Source organism: Microcaecilia unicolor, chromosome 2, assembly GCF_901765095.1.
Source record: "Microcaecilia unicolor chromosome 2, aMicUni1.1, whole genome shotgun sequence".
In the NCBI taxonomy this organism is placed as follows: Eukaryota; Metazoa; Chordata; class Amphibia; order Gymnophiona; family Siphonopidae; genus Microcaecilia; species Microcaecilia unicolor.
In genome coordinates, this window is record NC_044032.1 from 158,549,993 (window position 1) to 158,570,331 (window position 20,339).

Here is a 20,339-nt window from a genome sequence, read left to right on the forward strand (position 1 = left end):
TTTAAAATTGTGTTCTTGGACTAGTTCTGTGTATAAGTAAGCTTGTCCATTCTGTCTCTTATGTGTCTGCATTGTTTCTTCACTGTACGGATGGACTTATGCACTCAAGCCATTTTGTCTGCCCTTAAATCCATTCTTCTACATTGTTTTTGTACTGTTCCTGCAAACTTGAGCACTGACTGGATGGACACAATCTTATTTTTATATATTCTTTACTATTACCACAAAAACCCCACATAATTAAACATGCTTCTTTGCCACTGAATCACCACCTTGCTTCATTGTCCAAGGTAATCAAGCTTAATTCCTAAAAGAGGTTTTGACATACTTATTGGGATTTATTAACTGCCTTTATGAACAGATTCACCCATAATTTTTAACATAATGCTATCTTCTGCCCAGGCCTGAAGTGTCTGCTGTAGCATTCCTGTGGCCAAAGGGGTTGCCCCTTTTAAGAGAGATGAGAAATGGTTACGGGCAACCAGGCATCATTGCTTTTGATTACTTTGGCTTTGGGGGGTTTGTTGGAAAGTTCATCTTTAGTTTTTGATTGCATATTTCTATTACTTGATGATATTTATTTCATTTGGCTTGTTATACTGCCTTACAAAATTGATATCAAAACAGTCTGCAAAAAGTAATATTTATAACTGAAACATAACAAGAAAAAGCACATAAACAACTAGACACTTCCACATTACAGAAAATATCTAATACCACAGAACATATTTGAAAGGGGAATGAGTTACACAGTAGATCATCCAGAGGACTATTATAGTTGGTACACATTGAAAAACATAACATTGCTATCAGCAGCACTGAAATAAATGTAAAATTAAAAATTTGAAAACATCTTATATTTAGTTAAAAGCCTGCGTAAATAGCCCTATTTTAACACTTATTATATTAGGTAACCCTGATTTATACTTATTAACCATGGTGGTTGGGATGATGGACTTATGTCATTCTTTTATATATTTTAGCTTTTAGTAATTTGATGCAGAAGGGTTTAAGTTGTATCTTTTTGAATAAGGTCTTACATCAATGTGTAAATGAAAGGAAATTGTATTTCTTCTGAATGCAGCAGTTTCCTTTCCTCTCCTCCTGTTCTGTCAGTAAATGTAGATTAATTTTTTTGTTTTTGGATTAATCTGAAGAATTCTGAGTAGCACTTTTACACCCTTCCTCTAGGCGTGGTTTCCACAGGTCACGGCGCCCCTAGACTATACATTCCTCAAGTCTCCCACTCAGGCCCCTGCCCCCAACAGCACTGTCCTACCTTTGCTGGCAGGGATGCCCAGGCTCTGCCTGCTGAAGAGATTTACTTCCCAAGGCCCAAGCTCCTTTTTAATTGTGCAGAAAGCAAATTGGTGGCATGTTTCAGCCACTAATGCCTGCATTCCCACACATAACTTCCTTCTGTTCCCCATTTCCATCCAGCGTCTGTCCTCTGCTCTCCCTCTCTCTCCGCTTTTGTCCAACCTCTGCCCCCTCTTTCTCCCCTTCCATCCAGCCTAAGCCCCCCCCCCCCATTAACTCCATTCAGCATTACCCTTCTCTCTTTCTGTTTCTTCTCCTTTATTCAGCCTTTCCCCATTTCTCTGTTTCTTCTCCATCCAGAATCGCCCTGCTTTTTTCTCTCCTCCTTCATCCTTTATTATTCCTCATCTCTTTCTGTCTCTAGCTGTTTCTCTGCCTCTCTCCCCCGCCAGCATCACTCGTGGCTTTCTCTCTTTCTCCTCCCCTCTACTGCTCACCCTCTTCAGATTTCCCTGATCTGCAGCAGGCCACAACCATCATCTAATGTGAAGATCACAAGACCAGTTTCCTTCGCATGTCGTCACCAGCTCTGCCAGTTAAACCCCTCCGACACCGAAAATTAACATCAGAGGAGGTGTGACTTTCGGAACTAGTGGCGGTGCACGCAGGAAACTGATCCCGCAGTCTTCACATTGCTTACTGCTGCAGCCTGCTGCCGACCTAGGAGAACAACGTGCCTTTTAATAGTTGCAGCTCAGTGGGAAAATTATGCTGCTGCACATAGTTTGGGAACTGCTGCTCTAGGCATTAAAACAGATTTCTCCCCTAAAACTTCCTACTTGATTTTCGAGAGGTTTTTCAAGAGTTGCCTTCACTGAGGATGTCTTTCTACACATTGCACTCTTATTTAAGCATATACTTTTAAATCTTTCACTTAAGTCTTAGGACAGGCTATTCTCTGAGGTCAAGCAGGCATCCACTGGGAGTGCAGTGATATTCAGTGGGTGTCCACCTGCCTTGACACCAGGCGCTGTTAGGAGGCCCTGGGACCGGTCAACATCGGACACAACACTGAGGAGATGCTCAGATTTATCGGCATCCTCATTGGCACTGGGGGGGCGGGGGCGAAGTTCTGTGTATCATGGGAAGCACAAGAAGCATAAGCATCAGTCTTCCTCGATGCATGGTGCCAGGAGCACCGAGGCATCAGACTCTCCGATACCCGAGAAATGCCGACATTGGGAGGACCTCTCCTTCTCTGTGGAAGTGGTGCAGCTGTGCCTGTCATCGAGCAGCTAGGTCCCTGCCACCGGTTCAGCACCAGCGTCTTTTCAGACTGCCTCTGCCCCAGTTCCTATGCCTTTGCCAATGCCCGCCATTGATGAGCAGTTCCACAGCATGCTGTGAGAGGAGCTGGCAAGTACCTGGCAAGATCCCAGAACTCCAAAACAGATTTTATGCCGCTTATGCTAGAATATGCTGTAGATTTTCCAAGTCCATCTTAATAACTGCTTATGGACTTTTCTTTTAGGAAATTATCCAAACCTTTTTTAAACCCTGCTAAGCTGACAGCTTTTACCACATTCTCTAGTAGCAAATTCCAGAGTTTAATTACTCGTTGATTGAAGAAATATTTTCTCTGATTCATTTTATTTACTACTCAGTAGCTTCTTTGCATGCCCCTAGTCCTAGTATTTTTGGAAAGAGTAAACAACCAATTCACATCTACCTGTTCCACTCCACTCATTATTTTATAAATCTCTATCATATCTCCCCTCAGCCATTTCTTCTCCAAGCTGTAGAGCCCTAGCCACTGTAGCCTTTCCTCATAGGGAACTTGTCCCATCCTCATTATCATTTTTGTTGCCCTTCTCTGTACCTTTTCTAATTCTAATATACATTTTTTGAGATGTAGTGACCAGAGCTGCATAAAGTATTCGAGGTGCGGTCACACCATGGAGTGATTCAAAGGCATTATAGCATTCTCAGTTTTGTTTTCCATTCGTTTCCTAATAATTCCTAACATTCTATTTGCTTTCTTGGTCACCACTGCACATTGAGCAGAGGGGTTCAACATATCATCAGCAATGACACCTAGATCCTTTTCTTGGGCGATGACTACTAATGGTGGAACATTGAATCACGTAACTATAGTTTGGGTTCCTCTTTCCCTCATGCATCACTTTGCACTTGCTTACATTAAAAGTCACCTGCCATTTGGATGCCCAGTCTCACTTCACTAGTTATTCCCATCTCTAGATCATTGCCTCCTATCCCATGGCTTTCTAATTTCCTCAGGAGGCTTTCAATTCTGTACTTTGGCAAATGCCTTTTGAAAATCCAGATACACAGTTGCCCACATGCTTAATCACCCCTTCAAAGAAATGTAATAGATTTGTGAGGCAAGATTTTCCTTAACCATGTTGGCATTGTCTCATTAATCCATGCTTATGTATATGCTCAGGTCAGATCATTACATACTGGAGACAGTACTACATATGTGTTTATCCAGATCAACTTGTCAAAACCCCCCTAAACGGATTTACTCCAGAGGCAAAATTAAGGAGGAGACCTTCTGGCTCAAACCTGCCTATAGAACCCTTCAAGATGAAATTCCATTGGGACTCACTGGCTACCTCAGCACTAGACAAGAGAGCACCACTGAAAATGAGGATCATTATCAAAAGGAAATCTGTCCTATGGTTTCCCCCAGAGTTGTCAACACTAAAATTCTTATGTAGATGGTTGGAAAAAGCATGGAGAAGACGTAATAATCCTGCTGACAAACAAGCCTGGAAGTTCCAGTTCAGAATTTATAAAAATAAAATTGCAGAGGCTAGGCACCTTCACTACTCTAATCTTATAGGTAACAGCAGCCTGAACCCATCTAACATCCTCTCTGTTGGACCTTACATCCTTAACACCCAACCCCACTTCACAGGATCTTGCTGACTTCTTTGCAAACAAAATCAACTAGATATGATCAAAGCTTGACGATAAGGCCGAAGAACTTGATACTAAAATCACAACCCTCCAACCTAAACCCCCCAAAGAAATATATTCTTGCACAAATCACACCGAGTCTCCTCTATTAAAAAAGCTTTCACACTCCCATTGCACATTGGACACATGCCCCTCTCACCTGTTCTCCTCAATTCTTTCATCCCTAATCTGCTGGATAATTGAAATGGCTAACAATCTGTTGGTTAAGGGCACCCCCCACCTGCTATAAATACCTTTATAAATCCCTTCCTTCTTCTTTCTTCCCCTAATTAACCTCTACACAATACTAACTATACCTAATATACTGGAACTAACTATGTTAACAATACTATATAAGCCACATTGAGCCTGCAAATAGATGGGAAAATGTGGGATACAAATGCAATAAAAATAAATAAATCTTACCTACAGAGATGGGCCAAACAGCCCTGACCCCTATCCCAAAGGCAATTGGCTTAGACCCAACAATGCCTGCCAGTTACCGTTGTAGGAGGTAAATAAATAATACTTAGGATAACAGTTACCCCCAGATTACTTATACCAAGATTCCCCGATGCAGAAGTCTGTCTAACAAACTCACTCGCTCTGTCTAGGGTGATATATGTATATATAGGAATCTTGCTTCTGGCCCCACTCCAGGTGTTTTGTTAGAGAAGTGAACACAAGCCACAGTGATATAGATTATGTTTATTAGTAAGAAAATAGATAAGATACAAAATATAGAACTCTGCACAAGCTTCTATGCACTATAAATCTCTTACTGATATGAGCACTACCAAACTATATTGCCTAACTATACACTGATTATCCCTAGACTAAGTACCGTAATGATTATAACAGTACTAATGATATCCTAATAATCCTTATGAGAAAATCACACATCTTATGCAAAATACACAGTAGCAGCTTATTCTCTGACCAAGAGCTGACATAAACCAGTCTTACTTAGATAACCCCACTAACTAACCCCAGACTAGGAAGTAATTCACTGTGATCTCACCGCTGTCCTTATGACGGCTTCCGATGAGACCGGAGTAGATTCCTCAGACGCTGTCTCGGCGGTCTGTGTCTTAGATGTCGAGCAGGTCTCTTTCTGCAGCAAGCAGGTTTCCGTCTCTCAGTTGGATCTCAGAGCCAATTTCTCTGCCACACGTAATTGCACCAGTTATGCAGGTCACAAGGTTGGTATCAAACACAGTCCCTGCCTCACCCCAAGCCTTGCTGGATTTCTCAGGTCCTCTGACCGGTTGCTCCTCTTCCGAGGGTCTCCGCCTTACTACTCTCTTCAGTTCCCGCTTTTCCCAGTACCTCTCGGCCAGGTGACTGCAGGAACCCAATCATGATCTCGTCCAATTAGTACCTGGGCGAGAAGAGTTCTTTGTTTTGTGACCTTGGAAATGTTAACTTCTGGTGCTGATTCCCTTCTCAGCTTCTCAGGATGATAAAAAAGGGAGGGGGTTGGAACAAAGAATGTCCTTGGCTTCAGTGAATCTGCCAGTGTTTTTCCACAAGCTGAAGCTGGAAGTTGTAGCATCCATCTTGTTTGTAACAGGATGCACTAGGCTTGTATGAACGAAAGCCATCACAGGTAAGATCACAGGGAAATACCCCTACACCGTCCCGTGGCGAACATACCAATCTTTACCAAACTAATGAAATCTTATGTCAGCAAACAATTCTAGAAATACCTAGACGACCACTCCCGTCTCCTTCCTATTCAATTTGGCTTCAGAGCAGCGCACAGCACAGAAACTCTTCTGCTAGACCTGACATTGTTCATCTCATCTCAGTTGTCACTGGACAAACAAACAATGCTGTTACAATTTGATGTTTCTGCAGCCTTTGACGCAGTTGACAATGAAGTGAAATCGGGCTGTCGGGATCAGTGCTCAACTGGTTCTGTGATTTTTGGTCAGTAGGAGCTACTGTGTCCGCAGAAATGAGATGTCACAATTCTGGGTGCCACCCTGAGAGGTATCGCAAGGCTCCCCACTCTCACCACTCCTTTTTAACATCTTTATGTCATCCCTGGAAAACATCAAGATATAGTTTGACGAACTCCTGCTGTCATGTGCAGCCAGCACTTTTCTGTTGCGACCAGTCAGTGGTAACCTATCAGAAACCACCTCTAAAATATCCAACTGCATGAAACGCATTCAAAATTGGGCCATCAAAAACAAACTGAAGCTGAATACAAACAAAACCAAACTGCTATGGTTTGACACTCGCAGAGACCTTGTTCCAAACACATTAACCATATCCACCAGCCTATCTCTACTGGTGGAAAAAAAAATCAAGGGTACTAGGAGTGATCCTATATTCCTCACTATCCTTCGAACCACAAATCAATCACCTATGGCAAAAGACATTTTACAGACTCAAACAGCTAAGACTGATCGGAGCCTATTTCGACCAATCCTCCTAAGCCTTACTTGGTCAAACACTTATACTCTCCTACAGACTATTTTAATGCTCTAGGCCTAGCAACAAAACTGATGTCCAAGCTCCAACTTATACAAAACACATCGGCCCATCTGATCTTCAAATTGTGAAAATTCGACAGTCACATTCTACTTGAAATTACTAAACTGGCTTGCTATTCAAAAAGAATCCTCTTCAAAACCGTCTGCCTATACTTCCTAGTCATAGATGGATCAACCTCAGAAATGCTAATTAACATTTTCAAAGACTTCACGTTTGGTCACTCTGCAAAGCTACAACACCTCTTGATATTTTATTAAATGCGAAAATGTCCGCTTCAAATTCTTCAAAGTTCTATTTTCTTTCACGGTCATTCCATACTGGTACTCCCTGCGTACCACAATCTGACTGGAAGTCTTTTACTCTGCCTTTAGAAAAAAAACTGAAGACCTTTCTATTCGACAGTTAATGGCTTGAGCGAATTTGTGATCCATTTTACATGTTTCAAGGCATCATGATGCAGGTCTTATGTTAACCATTTGCATTGTCTGTTAAATGTCTTATGCAGAAGTATGCAACTGCCAAGGAAGTTATGTAAACCATAGTAAACCCTTTTAAGGGGATATAGTGGTATACAAACAATAAATTGATATTGATACTGTGTCATAGGATCTCAGTGTTGTTCTCGCCCAGCTGATGAAAGCCCCTTTTGAGCTGCTTGACTCCTGTCATCTGAAATTTCTGACCTGAAAAGTTGAGGTTTTGGTGGTGGTCAATTCAGCTTGTAGAGTCAGAGAGCTTCAGTCCCAAGTAGCTGATCCACCTTACACAAAGTTTTCATAACAGAGTAGTACTTCACACACACCCTAAGTTCCTTCCTAAGGTAGTGTCAGACATCCATCTTAACCAGTCAGTTGTTCTGCCATAATGTTGTACCCTTCCAAGCGAAAACGCACTGTGTACCTTAGACTTCAAGTGAGCCATAGCCTTCTATCTGGAGTGGACTAAAGCCCATAGACTGTCCACCTAGCTTTTTGTTTCATTTGAACCAAACAGGATGGGGGTGTAACCATTGTCAAATGCACACTTTCCAATTGGCTCCAGATTGCATCTCCTTCACTCTTGTCCAGGCTGGGCTGACTCTTGAGGGTCATGTTACAGCTTATAATGTCAGAGCCATGGCTATGTCGATAGTGCACTTGAGATCAGCTTCCATCGAGGAGATTTGTAAAGCTGCAATGTAGTCTTCAGTCCACACATTCACATCTCACTACTGCCTTGAGTAGGATGCCCGATGTAATAGCTGGTTCGGTCAGACAGTCCTGCAGAATTTGATGTCTAGAATCTATCTCCACCCTCCTAGGCCCAATTTTTTCCTGCTTCAGGCTGCACCTTCACAATCAGTTTTTATGTAGTTTCAAGTTAATTGACTTCATGGCCTTGATGTTTTGAGTCATTGTCTTAGCATTGTTGTTTTGGTGAGCCTGGTATATAGGGGTTTCCACTTGTGAGAATACCTCTGGCCTGCTTGTCCTCGTAGAAAGCAAAGATACTTACCTTTAGCTAATGTTCTCCAGGGACAGCAGGCCAATTATTCTCACATACCCTCCCACCTCCCCTAGGAGTTGTCTCCTTGAGTTATGTCATCTTACTGAGGGACCCACGTGTCAAGCGGGAGGACACCTACACATGAGCGGTGGGACGCTGCCAGAACTTATAGCTATACACGCTGGGCTCCATCAGATGACATCCACATGTGAGAAGAATTGGCCTTGGAGAACACCTGCTACAGGTGAGTAACTTCACTTTACTACTTATGAAAATATGACTGATATCAGGTCCAGTAAAGGAAAAATAAAGCCAATTCACCACCTAAGGCCTAGACCTAGAAATTAAGGTACAGTGACATTCTAAAATGTGTATTACCAGTACCTCCAGCCCCAGCTGATCCAGAAACAGAAGGTTCTCCTGGGAATAGAAACTAGGTTTTCCAAATGGAGCTATTTGGCCATAGCAGAGATTCTTGAGTTTCTGACATTCTTCTCTACCCTTTTCATGAGGAGAATCAAAGAAAGATAAACAGAAATTATGTAAAAAAAAATGTACCAAAGCACTATAATAACTGCTCAATGTTGCTGGATAAAAATAACTAAAAACATCATTAATAGTTTGATGCGTAAATCTCCAATAATTGGGTACACTCTGAAGAAATCAGGTTTTATTTATTTAATTGCATTTGTATCCCACATTTTCCCACCTATTTGTGGGCTCAGTGTGGCTTACAATACATTGTAAATAATGGAAATACAATTTGTTACAATTCAGTTATGGATTACATTGTGAGAAGTTAAGCGAAGACAGAGTCAGGGTATTGTTAGGGAATAGGACAAGGAAAAGAACAATGGGACAATAGAAAGAGACAACGGGCAAGTAATAGGGTAATAGAACCTTGGCAAAAGAACATTTGGTATAACATTTTCTGTGAGTGAAAATGAAAACTCCTTCTGTGAGTGAAGGTTTAAGTGTGATAAAATTACGGGGGATGAGAGTTCAGAAAAGAATGTATTGGTGTATTTCTGGGACAGTGAGTGTGGACTTCATGTGTATTGATCCTTGCAGTAAATTTTATCAAAGAGATGAGTCTTCAGTAGCTCTAGTAGGATGGTTGACACCAGTGGCTCTATAGTCAACAAAATTCCAGATTTTGGAAAAACTCCTCGTGACCCATGTTAAAGGTTAACACAGTAGATAGCAGTAGAAAAGACCAACTTTCTCATCCAGCCTTCAGTTATTCTCTTCTACGGTATACAAATATATATATTCCAGTTGTACAGTATCACATGTAAGAGATCTTGCCATATCCAGAGCAGTTTTGCTCATTTATATTCTCTTATCTTAAGCAAAGGTTGGTTAGTTTGTTCACCTTAAGTTGCAGGTTGAGCATGAGTCCAGACCATTGTCTTGGTTGCCGTAAATAATCCCCATGCCCTCTAAATACAGCTGTGATACTGTATGTGATGAAGAGACACATATGGGTCTTTTAGGATTCAGTACAATTACCTAAAAGAAATGTATCGTTTTTTTCCCTTCTGGTGTACCCCTGACACAACCCTTAAGAGGGCAAAATGTGTCCATGTTGGGCTACTGTTTTAATATCTTCATGCATTGCAGATAATAATGTTGTAATTTTTACTATTCTTCTGCCAGTGGTCTGCTCTTGCTTCTGCTGTTTTGTTCTGCAGATCTTAGCCTCTTTTGCTTACCAGGTTGAAAATGTTTTCTATCTTATAAGTCAGGAATGGGCATTCATGATCCTCGAGGGCACAACCCAGTCGGGTTTTCAAGACTTCCACAATGAATATGCATAAGATCGATTTGCAAACAATGAAAGCAGTATACATGCAAATCGATCTTATGCATATTCATTGTGGAAATCTTGAAAAATCCGACTGGGTTGTGGCCATCGAGGACCGTGGTTGCCCCCACCCCTTTTGTTAGTTGAAGTGGTTGAACCTGTTCTATAGCCAAATATTTCCTGTTCCCTAAAAACACAGTAGCATTCTGACTTATTCTAGATCTAAGGTCCTTGAACAAACCCTTGAAAAAGGAAAACGTTCAGATAGTTACACTGGACTCTATAATTCATTTACTAACCAAGGAGACCAACTAGTTTTTTCTGGATCTATAGGAGTCCTATAACAGCCCTGCAATGACAAAAAGAAGCAACTGCTTCTATAAAAATAGGTATTTTCTTCCTTTTGCCTTTGCAGGGCAGTATACCCAAATACATATACCCCACTCATGAGGAGTATCTATCTCAGATTTATAGTATAGAAAATCACATCAGTGCTATATAACCTAGCTATAGCACTGGTTATTCAAAAAATGCCTTGCATTCATTGAAACATTTCTAGACAACTGGTGTTTCATGTGCTTTCTTAAATGGGCAAGTGGTTTGTCCCCAGCACATCTTAAATAGATATGGGAAATTCATTCAGTTTTCTAATCGGATGATGCAGTTCATATAGTTCATCATTTACTAACCCAGTGTGAGCCTGATCCTTGACTGGGATTTATAGAGGTTTGCTAGTCAAGACTAATGATTTACCTCCTTACCAAGGCTTACATCATAATGATTATGTTAGATGGAATAATTCAGTGAGTAGACATCAGCTTGGTCCAGTCTGAGAATGTAGTCTTAGGCTTCCACAATTTCTATAACTCTCACGGCTTTTCTGAATATGAAACAAGCCTGATGGAATCAAGCCACTCAGCAACTTGAGTTCTAATTAAACAAACAAAAACTATTTAATTACCAAAGGCACCCTAAGAGAGGAGCAATAACATATATGGGAGAGGTGGTTTAAGATTTTCTTTAAATTACTCCAAGGTAAGAGAATGGATTTTTACATGCTGAGGGAATGTTTACATGATTGGATTTTGGATGCTGGAAACTGTAAGAGTCAAAAATTGTAAGAAAAATGAATATTACACATGAGTTGTCAGTAAATCAAAACGAGCATAAAAGCAAAACACATGAATAAATACAGATAAAGTAAAGCTATTGGATAACACTAAAACAACATATCAAAGAAATATAAAGCTAAAATAAAATTTATCTCAAAATTAGACACAAAACCAAGTAGAAAAAGAACAGTTAAATAACAAAACTAAAACACAACTTATATTCTTCAAAAGCAAGGTGTCTTCCTATTTTCTGAAAAGTGTAATAGTCTTGCTGGTAGCCTGTGGGAACTTACTTCACAGTGGACCAGTGTTACCTGAATGCATAATTTGCTTATCCCTAGGGCAGGCTTCCTTTAAAGATGGACCTTGAGAAAAGTTGCTTGTAAGGACTGCTACACATGACCTGAGAAATAAAAAGGGAGGCAGTTTCAAAGATAGTTTGTACTCGCCCCTTATTTGACTTAATATGAATATCTTTCCCACTAAAGAGTTTGCACAGTGATTCTTAAGTCTATGGAAGATATTTCCAGCCTTTTTTGATACAGTGTTAATTATTACATTTTTTTTTGGTTGTTTGAATTGTGGAACTTCATTCAAAGTTAAACTCCATTGAGGAAATGCAGTGATTCTGTGTGCATGTGAATATACCGTGACGCTGAGGTAATAAGGATTCTGTTTCTCTTTCCAGGATGGAGCTCAGATGTGTGATAGCAGTTATACGCCATGGTGATCGAACGCCAAAACAAAAAATGAAAATGGAAGTTAGACATCAAAAGTGGGTCTAGTTTTACATAAATATTTTTATGATTCAATAATTTGTATAAGTTGAGGGGGATGCATTAGCGCTATTTGATGTTGACATTATAGTATGTTAAGACTACACTGGGGTTTCTGCTCCCAAGTTTGGCCAAGGCTGGAAATGCTGCATATGCAATTTTTATAGATCCTACAGTGAGAAAATCAGTCATTGTGCAATGGCAACACTATGTGGCCAAATTTTGGCCACATTATAGCGGAGTTCCAGAGGGAGGAATGTGTGGCCCCCTGCACTGCTGTCGGTGATAACTGGACTAAAATAATTTGGGAGGACAAAAAGTAGAAGGGGAAATCCTTAAATAGTTGAAAATGTAGGATTATGGGAAAAGATTAACTTAAGCGCAAAGTTCAAAGAAGTAGGAGGAAACTATTGGGTTGAAACAAGGCTACATTTATTTTGACCACCTTTGTAAATTTACTGTTTGAGCAGTGGTTCTCAACCGAGTCCTCAGGGCACACCCAGCCAGTCGGGTTTTCAAGATACCCACAATGACTGTGCATGAGATGGCAAATTTATCTTGAAAACCTGACTGACTGGGTGTGCCCTGTGAACTGGGTTGAGAACCACTGCTCAAACAGTAAATTTACAAAGGTGGTCAAAATAAATGTAGCCTTGTTTCAACCCAATAGTTTCCTCCTACTTCTTTGTCCCTGTCAACTGCAGATATGTTCACAGCTTGTCATCTGGAATATGAAGAGTCAGAAACTGCTTTTTGCTCTATTCTAAGTTAAGTTTTAACAGTGATTATACATACAAAGTACAGCATAGATGATGTCTCTACAGTAGTGGTTCTGAATATAGTCTCAAGGCTCACACAGGAAGTCTGGCTTTCAGGATATCGGCAATAAATACTAATGAGATTTTTGTATACACTAGATCTCCAATGTATGCAAAAATCTCTGTATTTGAATTGTAGATTTAATTACTTGAATTTCCAATTTAGGGATGAGAACGGTTTTCCCTGCCCCAGAGCACTTACAATGAAGTCACTTGGCCAAGATCAAAAGAACCATCAGTGGAAGAAGCAAAATTTGAACCTTGGCTTCCTTAACTTTCAGCCTGCTGCTCTAGCCACTAGTGGGCTACTTCACTTCACACATTTTCAGAGTGGACAGCTTGAAAAGTAGATTGCTAAACAGGCTATATGTAGCAAGGCACTACACTAGATCTGTACACCAGTTTTTCTTGAGAGTTGAAACTGGTTTTCATGCTGTCCATATTAATATGCATATAAGAGATTAGTGTGCATCTGGCTAAGAGTAGCACTAATTAGTATGGTCAGACTGAAATGCAGTTCTGAATGACCAGGTTGTGCCTCACAAGACTATAAAATACAATGTTGTGTAAAAGCTTTCACACGCTTGTTCATTTTTGACATTTTGGTGTCTGAAAACTATAATCTACTACACTATGAATTCAAGATTAGGAATTGACTCCTGACACTTAACATTTTCCGAGGACAAGCAGGTATAATATTCTCACATGTTATGTGATGTCATCCACGGAGCCCAGTATGGACACTGCCAAGTGCACTGTCACTTTAAATCTTTGAGGCAATGCTTCCACCATCCATGATCAGGTGTTGTTCCACCTGGCGCTTGAGCATGGGACCAGCAGTCTGTCGTTTTCCTTGGAGCATAAAAGTTGACTTTTTAATCTCTCCTCGGTGTTTCAGACTTTTGCCTTTTTTGATACAGATCAGTGGAACAAACTCCTATATTAATACATTTTGAACTATATTTTTTAGATAGCCAAATGTGAAAAATGAGTAAGGTTTTCCGTAAGATGAGTCAATACTACAGCATCTTACTGAAATCCATCATCCTGAAAATTGGACATGGGAGCCAAGAGTTTAGGTTGGATTTTCTGAAACTGGCTTCTGGTTCTATAAGTTTAGGCTAAATACTTCACTGGATTTTTGTTCATGTCTCATGTGAAGTGGTTTCTTTTCCTCATTTTATTGATAGTTCAGCTCTATATCAAAGTAAATATTGTTACAGAAAAAGGATAGCTTTCATGTTACATCTAGGTTCTTGACACTTTTTCTTTATAACTTCTTACATTATCTTTAAAGGTTTTTTGATCTTTTTGAAAAATGCAATGGCTATAAAACTGGAAAGCTAAAACTGAAGAAACCAAAGCAGTTGCAGGCAAGTTGTATTAGCAAACTTTATTTCTATTCTTTTTAACTCAGCAGAAGTTGGAAAGAGTTGCACTTAATGGGTTAAGAGTCTGTTTGACTGGGGACAAAATAACTCTCAGAAGATTAAATGGAAGGGGATCAAAAGTAGCATGGTTTAAAAACAAATGAAACAAAAGCATCATATAACTTTGTAAATGTGACTGAATCAATGTAATCTCTAACAACTGTAAAATGTAAACCACATTGAACTGAAACTCATTTTTGGATAATTGTGGGATACAAGTGTGAATGAATGATCGAATAAATAAATAAATAAAAGACACAGGTTCAAAAATGGGCTAGATCAGACCAGGGGTTCCAGAGAGAGAAGCCCCTCCCCTCCCCACAAAAAATGGTCAAGTTCATTTATATGGGAAAAGCAGTTTGAGCTTCTGAGAGCATAGAAACAGGAACACCCCCTCCACAACTAACAATTCATCCCTTAATTACCTGTGCCCCTCCCAAAAGAAAAACCAAACCAAAACCTACACCCTATAACTATCCTACCACCCTCCAGCTTCCAGGGTCCCCTCCCCACCAAACAAAAAACCCAACTAAAAACTAGGACCTCTGCAATCACCATATGCTTCCCCAAAAACCCACCTCCCATAACTACCCCTGTAACTCTACCATCCCCACAACTATTACTCCATTTCTCAAACTATTCTGAACCTCTAAAACTACCTAGTCATCATCCAAATGAACCCCCAGCTACACCTGCCTTCAAAACTACTCCCCTTGCAACCATCCACACATCCTCTAAAAATAACCCACCTCCAACTGCCATCATCCACATCTACCCCCAACGTCAACTATATCCCAACTACTTTCACCCTCTGTAACTACCCATGAACTATTTCTCTACAGCTAGCCCCAGCTCCCCAAAACTATCCCCTCACATCTACTCTCCACCCCCTTAGTACCTCCACCTAATATTCCCTCTTAGCTGTATGGGAGTCCTCCACCCATATTCCTGCCGGTGAGTATTCTGTTTTAATCTCATGTTTTCAATAGTGAGGGATAGGCAAGTCCTGCAGGACTCCAGAGGATCTGCCTGTTCCTAGTGATTGAAAACACAATATTGAGGCACCACTCCCCACTGGCAGCTATGTGGTTGGAGGACTCTTGCTCAGGTTAGGGATAGTATTGCCCCCACTCCCAAAATTAGCCACTGCAATTACCCCAACATCCCTAAAATGTATCTCCTGCAGCTACTCCTCACCTCCCAACTAAGATGCTTTCCACAATTACTTATCTGTCCTCTCAACTATTCCCACCACTCTCCACAGATTTCTCCCAATTGTCCCCATCCTCTATAAACAAATCTGCTCCTGCCCAATCTCTTCTAAATCAAACACAGAGACAACACAGCCACACATAGGAGGGATTGGAAAGAATTTTATGTTCTGTTATGCATCAGCATTTCGCACTTGTTTATTCTAAAGCTATGCTTCAGACTTTATTTTATAATTGTTCTTTCAGGAAGTATTGGATATAGCAAGACAGCTTTTGGTAGAGCTTGGTCAAAACACAGACTCGGAAATTGAAGAAAGCAAAGCAAAACTTGAGCAACTAAAAACTGTATTGGAGATGTAAGTATGAATGTCATAGTCTGGATGTTATTTTTTTACTGTAAGATGTTTTTTTCCAGTTGTGGGATGGTTGTAAATCATCACTGACTCGTTATGTTTCATTGAAATTTTGATTAATTTTGTAGTGCTTATGCTTGGGAGTTGTATACAAAATGTATACAGAGCAAATTTTCCATAAATGTTTTTTTAAATATATTAAAGTTGAAGAGTAAGGACAATTAACAAATCAACAAAACCATGTAAAAAGCACATGTTGACATTATTATGGAGTGTCCAGAACATATCCTGTACAACAGGGGATATGTGATCCCTGCAGTTGGATATTTTTTTATTTCAACCACCCCAGCCAACCTCCTCCTCTGCCCTTCATCTCACTGCACCCCTCCTCCTGACCTGCCCATCCTGGCCTGCACCATGAACAATCAGTCAGCATTAAGGTCTCCAGGTTACAGATGTGAGTGGAGATCATTCAATCTTTGCCATAGATCTCGATATTGGAGCCATCCTTTAGCCACTGATTGTTGTAGCAATGTACACACCCATTCAGCCATATCAAGTATCATATTTATGCATGTGATAGAGCAGAAAAGTTCACCCAGTACTGTAATATATACTTTCTAACTAATACTGTAGCCAATTGCATAAATTGTACATTGAACTTCTGAAAGCCCTTCTCTTGTGGTCCTCCATCACCCAGCGCATTATAAGATCATTCAAAATGAAGTTGCAGAATATGTTCTGTAGCCTCTGGTGCTTAAGACCATAACATTTGAAGGGAAGGATATGCCAAAAAATGAATGTAAAAATGTCCCATTGAAAATTTTAGTTAGTTTAGTTTGCATCATCCCATAATGGTAAAGCTTTTCTTTTCTGTCTAGTTATGTATACCCAGTAAAAGATTTTATACTGAATGTCTTAAAGTGTTTCATTTGGTGTAATAGCTGGTAGCTCCTCAAAAAAACTTTGCAAATTTTTAACTGTTATTTCTTCTGCATCTAATTCCTACAAGTTCTGTAGCTGCTTCAGATGGGGCACTTCCTTACTATCTTGCGCTATTTGGTACCATTGAGATAGCTTATTTAAGTTGGAGGGGAGGTGTAGAAAAGTCTGATCCAATTTTGAAAAACAAATCTTATGCTTTGACCTCTTTTCCAAAAATGTGTAATGATTTCCCACCTGTAAAAAGTGGAGTAGGTGATTATTGAGAAGATCCCATTTCATTTTATGTCACTTAAAAGAAGGAAAATAGTCACCTCCCGAAGCCAAAAAGTCATCCGGGCCCCAGTGCTCAAAAGTAAACGTGGGCACTAGAGGCCATTAGCGCCCGCATTTACCTGCGCAGAATATTCGAAGGGGTCTAGCTTGGGAAACGAGTCACCAGGCATTAGTGCAGATAGCATGCAAATATAGTCAAGCTCATGTAAATGAGATCTTTTTGTGTTCCTCCCCAATGCTCAGAAAAGAGCACCCGAAACAAAACTGCCTTACAGCTGCAAAAACTAATGCCAGGTCAGATCACGCTTTAGGTTTTGGAAGAGAAGATGTCTCATGATTCTCATGTTTCTATCATGATTCTTTCTGCAAAATCTGCCAGTTTTGATTGCTTTTGGAAGCAGAATGAAGCCCATGCAAGCCCTTATGCGCTGGTCCATGCAGACCCAAGTGAAAACATACATTGGCATCTGTTTACTGCATCTAAATATAAGCATACAAGCTAAAATTAAAAAAAAAAATTCTTATATATAGGCTGCAGAAAACAGATGCCAATGTGTAGTTCACATTCATGTTTTACCAGGCGCATGTGCACAGGAGCCAAGCTTACTGTGGAACTCTTCTATGCAGGCACCAAGCACAATCCTTTTGTGCTGAAGTACAATCCTCCTGCCGAACTCCCTAATGCTGAACGCTATGAGCATGCCTATATTTGCATCTCATTAGCGTTGAGCATTAGGGCATTGTTCTGGCAGTATTTTTATGGTGCTATTCAGATCAGATCAGCAATTTTGATCATTGGGGCCCCAGATATCGACATCCCTTCTCTTCTGTATTTTAAAAGACGCCCCCATTCCAGCTGTATTCACTACAACTGACAGGGGTTTGCCCCACCTATAATATACCTCCACTAGGTCCATGCTGTACTCAGTGCATGTAAATATTTGTTCTCCATGTCACAGGATAATGCAGAACACATGGTTAGGCTTCTCTGCAGGCTGCATAGTTGGACGTGCTCTCCCTAGCTTGTTGAACAGTAGCAGCAGTCAGTCAGGTCTGTCCCTGCCTTTCTCACTCTGCAGAGTATCAAAGTCCCTTCAGTTTTAGCTTTTCCATGTACCACAACAGACATTGCCTCTCTTACAATGAAAAGCTGAGATACATACTAACCAGAGACACTAAAATTTCATCATGGAACTGAATTGTGCCGACCCAAAGGGTTGTTAGAAGTGCCTATGGTTTCCGGCACAAACGAACAAGCTCCTCAGGAGATTGTTACAAAGGCTCACATGAAAAGCGTTGTACCTCTGAAGTCCATTAAGGGGGAATCCCCAAAGTCAGACCAATGCACACAAACTCAAACAGGTGCTTGCCGTTTTTTTTTTTTATGTCTTTACATCAGGTTCAAATTCACCCTTGTTAAAACGGATGTTCACCTGTAACACTAGCACCAAGATTTCCTGTGACCCCACCCCTTTAATGTCTCCTGTCACAACTACTTATCAGCCAGTCCAGGATGCTGCCTCATTGCTTATCCAGTACTTTCAAATGGTACTACAGAATCCATCTCAAGTTCCATTCCAATCACAGGCTCTAGCTGCACCTATGTCAATTTCTCATACACCCTCTCCAGCATCTTTTTGTGATCTTTGGAGTCCCTTTCCATTCCCTACTCAATGGGGACCATTCTACACCAGATCCTATTTAGGTGTTTTCTTCAGATGAGGACTAGCTGCAGCAAGTATACCTTAACCCTGCCCAACCATCTACTGCTGTGCTACACCAGCTGGATGCTGAGAAATTGGATCCATCTCCAGAAGATATAAATTATAGCAAGTTCATCCAAAAACCTGCTCAAAAACATTGCTGTTGGTTCTCAGACTACTGCCATGAGTAAAAACGACTTTTAGAGCATACTGCAGATAGTAGATTCTCCATCAGGACCTGTAGCTGTTCCTATTCATTCCATCCTTCAGGGTTTACAATCAAAAATTTGTCAGAACCCATACTCCCAGCAACCTATTTCTAAATGCCTGGACGTAAAGTACAAGGTCCAGTCTGCTCGAGGGAATGAGAAAGCGCAACTGCCACATCACTCTATGGTATTTGAAACTGTTATAAGTCTAAAGCTTTAAAGTCTCATCCTCTGTATCCTCCAGGGAAGCAGGTAAAAGATTTTGAACACAGTGGGGAGAGACTTTTTTTTTTCTGCAGTTATGTTGGCCTCCAGGATTGTGGCCCATCAATTAAAGATTTTACATTTTCAACACTCCAAGCTGTATTCCACCTTAGAATCCATTTCCTCACCTTTTCCAGAACCATTGTCTATATTCTTATCAGCCATGGAGAAATCGCTTTTTATCTCCTCAGAAATACTTATGATCTATATGACACCACCTCACGTGTAGGTGTAGTCTCAATTGTCACCAGGTGCACAGCATGGTTGCTGGCCTCAGGCCTCCGAGATGACCTTCATGACAGACTTGCAAATGCCCTTCTTAGGAGACAACCTTTTCAAGGACAAAGGGATGCAGTTACCCAGATGAAGGAGGATGGTTCCACTTACAAGGAGCTTTCCAGTCCTCAAGAATTTACCTCCTATAAGAGAGAGTCATTGTCATCCTTCAGGAAACAATATCATTACAACCCTTATTGTCGGAGACAGTTCCAGTCGTTTTCTTGCCAGCCTCATCCTAGACCATCTGAGCAACCACCTTAGCAATGTTCCAGACCATGGGAACAGAAAACATCATCTGGAGCCACTTCATTGCCTTCAAAATCTACCCCTACCTTTTTTACACTTTACCTATAGGTGGTCACATTCGTTACTTTTACCAGTCTTGGCAAAATATTGCCACAGACAAATGGGTTCTTCAATTAGGCCTACAAAGCTGCAAAATAAATTTTATTACTCTTCTTTCACCTTCCCCTTCTACTGTCATATTTCTAATCTGTGATCCCTTGTTCTGTATTTGGTGAAGGTCTGTGTTTTGTGTGTGAAGAAGTCATTTAAGGTTGTTTTATGTGTGGTAGTAATGATGAGTAGGGAAATCGAGGGAGGGGCAGGGAAGAGGGGGCCCCCATCCTTAATTTCTGCCTTGGGCCCCAGCATGTCTAACACCAGCCCTGGTTCTGGTCAAGGTTGTTGTTCTTTAGAAAAGGACGCAGCGGACTTTGATCCTGAGGAACTGGGTTCGATTCCCAGTGCAGCTCCTTGTGACTGTGGGCAAGTCACTTAACCCTCCATTGCCCCAGGTACAAAATAAGTACCTGTACATATGTAAACCGCTTTGAATGTAGTTGCAAAAATACCACAGAAAGGTATATCAAGTCCCATTTCCCTTTCCCTTTTTAATGCTGTTGGCAGGTACCCATTAGAAAGAGG

General features: G+C 40.7%; 1 protein-coding gene across 8 annotated transcripts in view; it reads left to right on the plus strand.

Moving 5' to 3' along the window:
* Positions 1 to 20,339, plus strand: part of PPIP5K2 (diphosphoinositol pentakisphosphate kinase 2) — a 397,208-nt gene that overhangs the window by 165,486 nt on the left and 211,383 nt on the right. For all 8 annotated transcript variants that reach the window (XM_030193432.1, XM_030193434.1, XM_030193437.1 and 5 more), the window contains 3 exons: positions 11,840 to 11,926; positions 14,043 to 14,118; positions 15,633 to 15,742. In XM_030193432.1, coding sequence (XP_030049292.1) covers positions 11,840 to 11,926; positions 14,043 to 14,118; positions 15,633 to 15,742 — 273 coding nt within the window. The remainder of the gene's footprint in view (positions 1 to 11,839; positions 11,927 to 14,042; positions 14,119 to 15,632; positions 15,743 to 20,339) is intronic.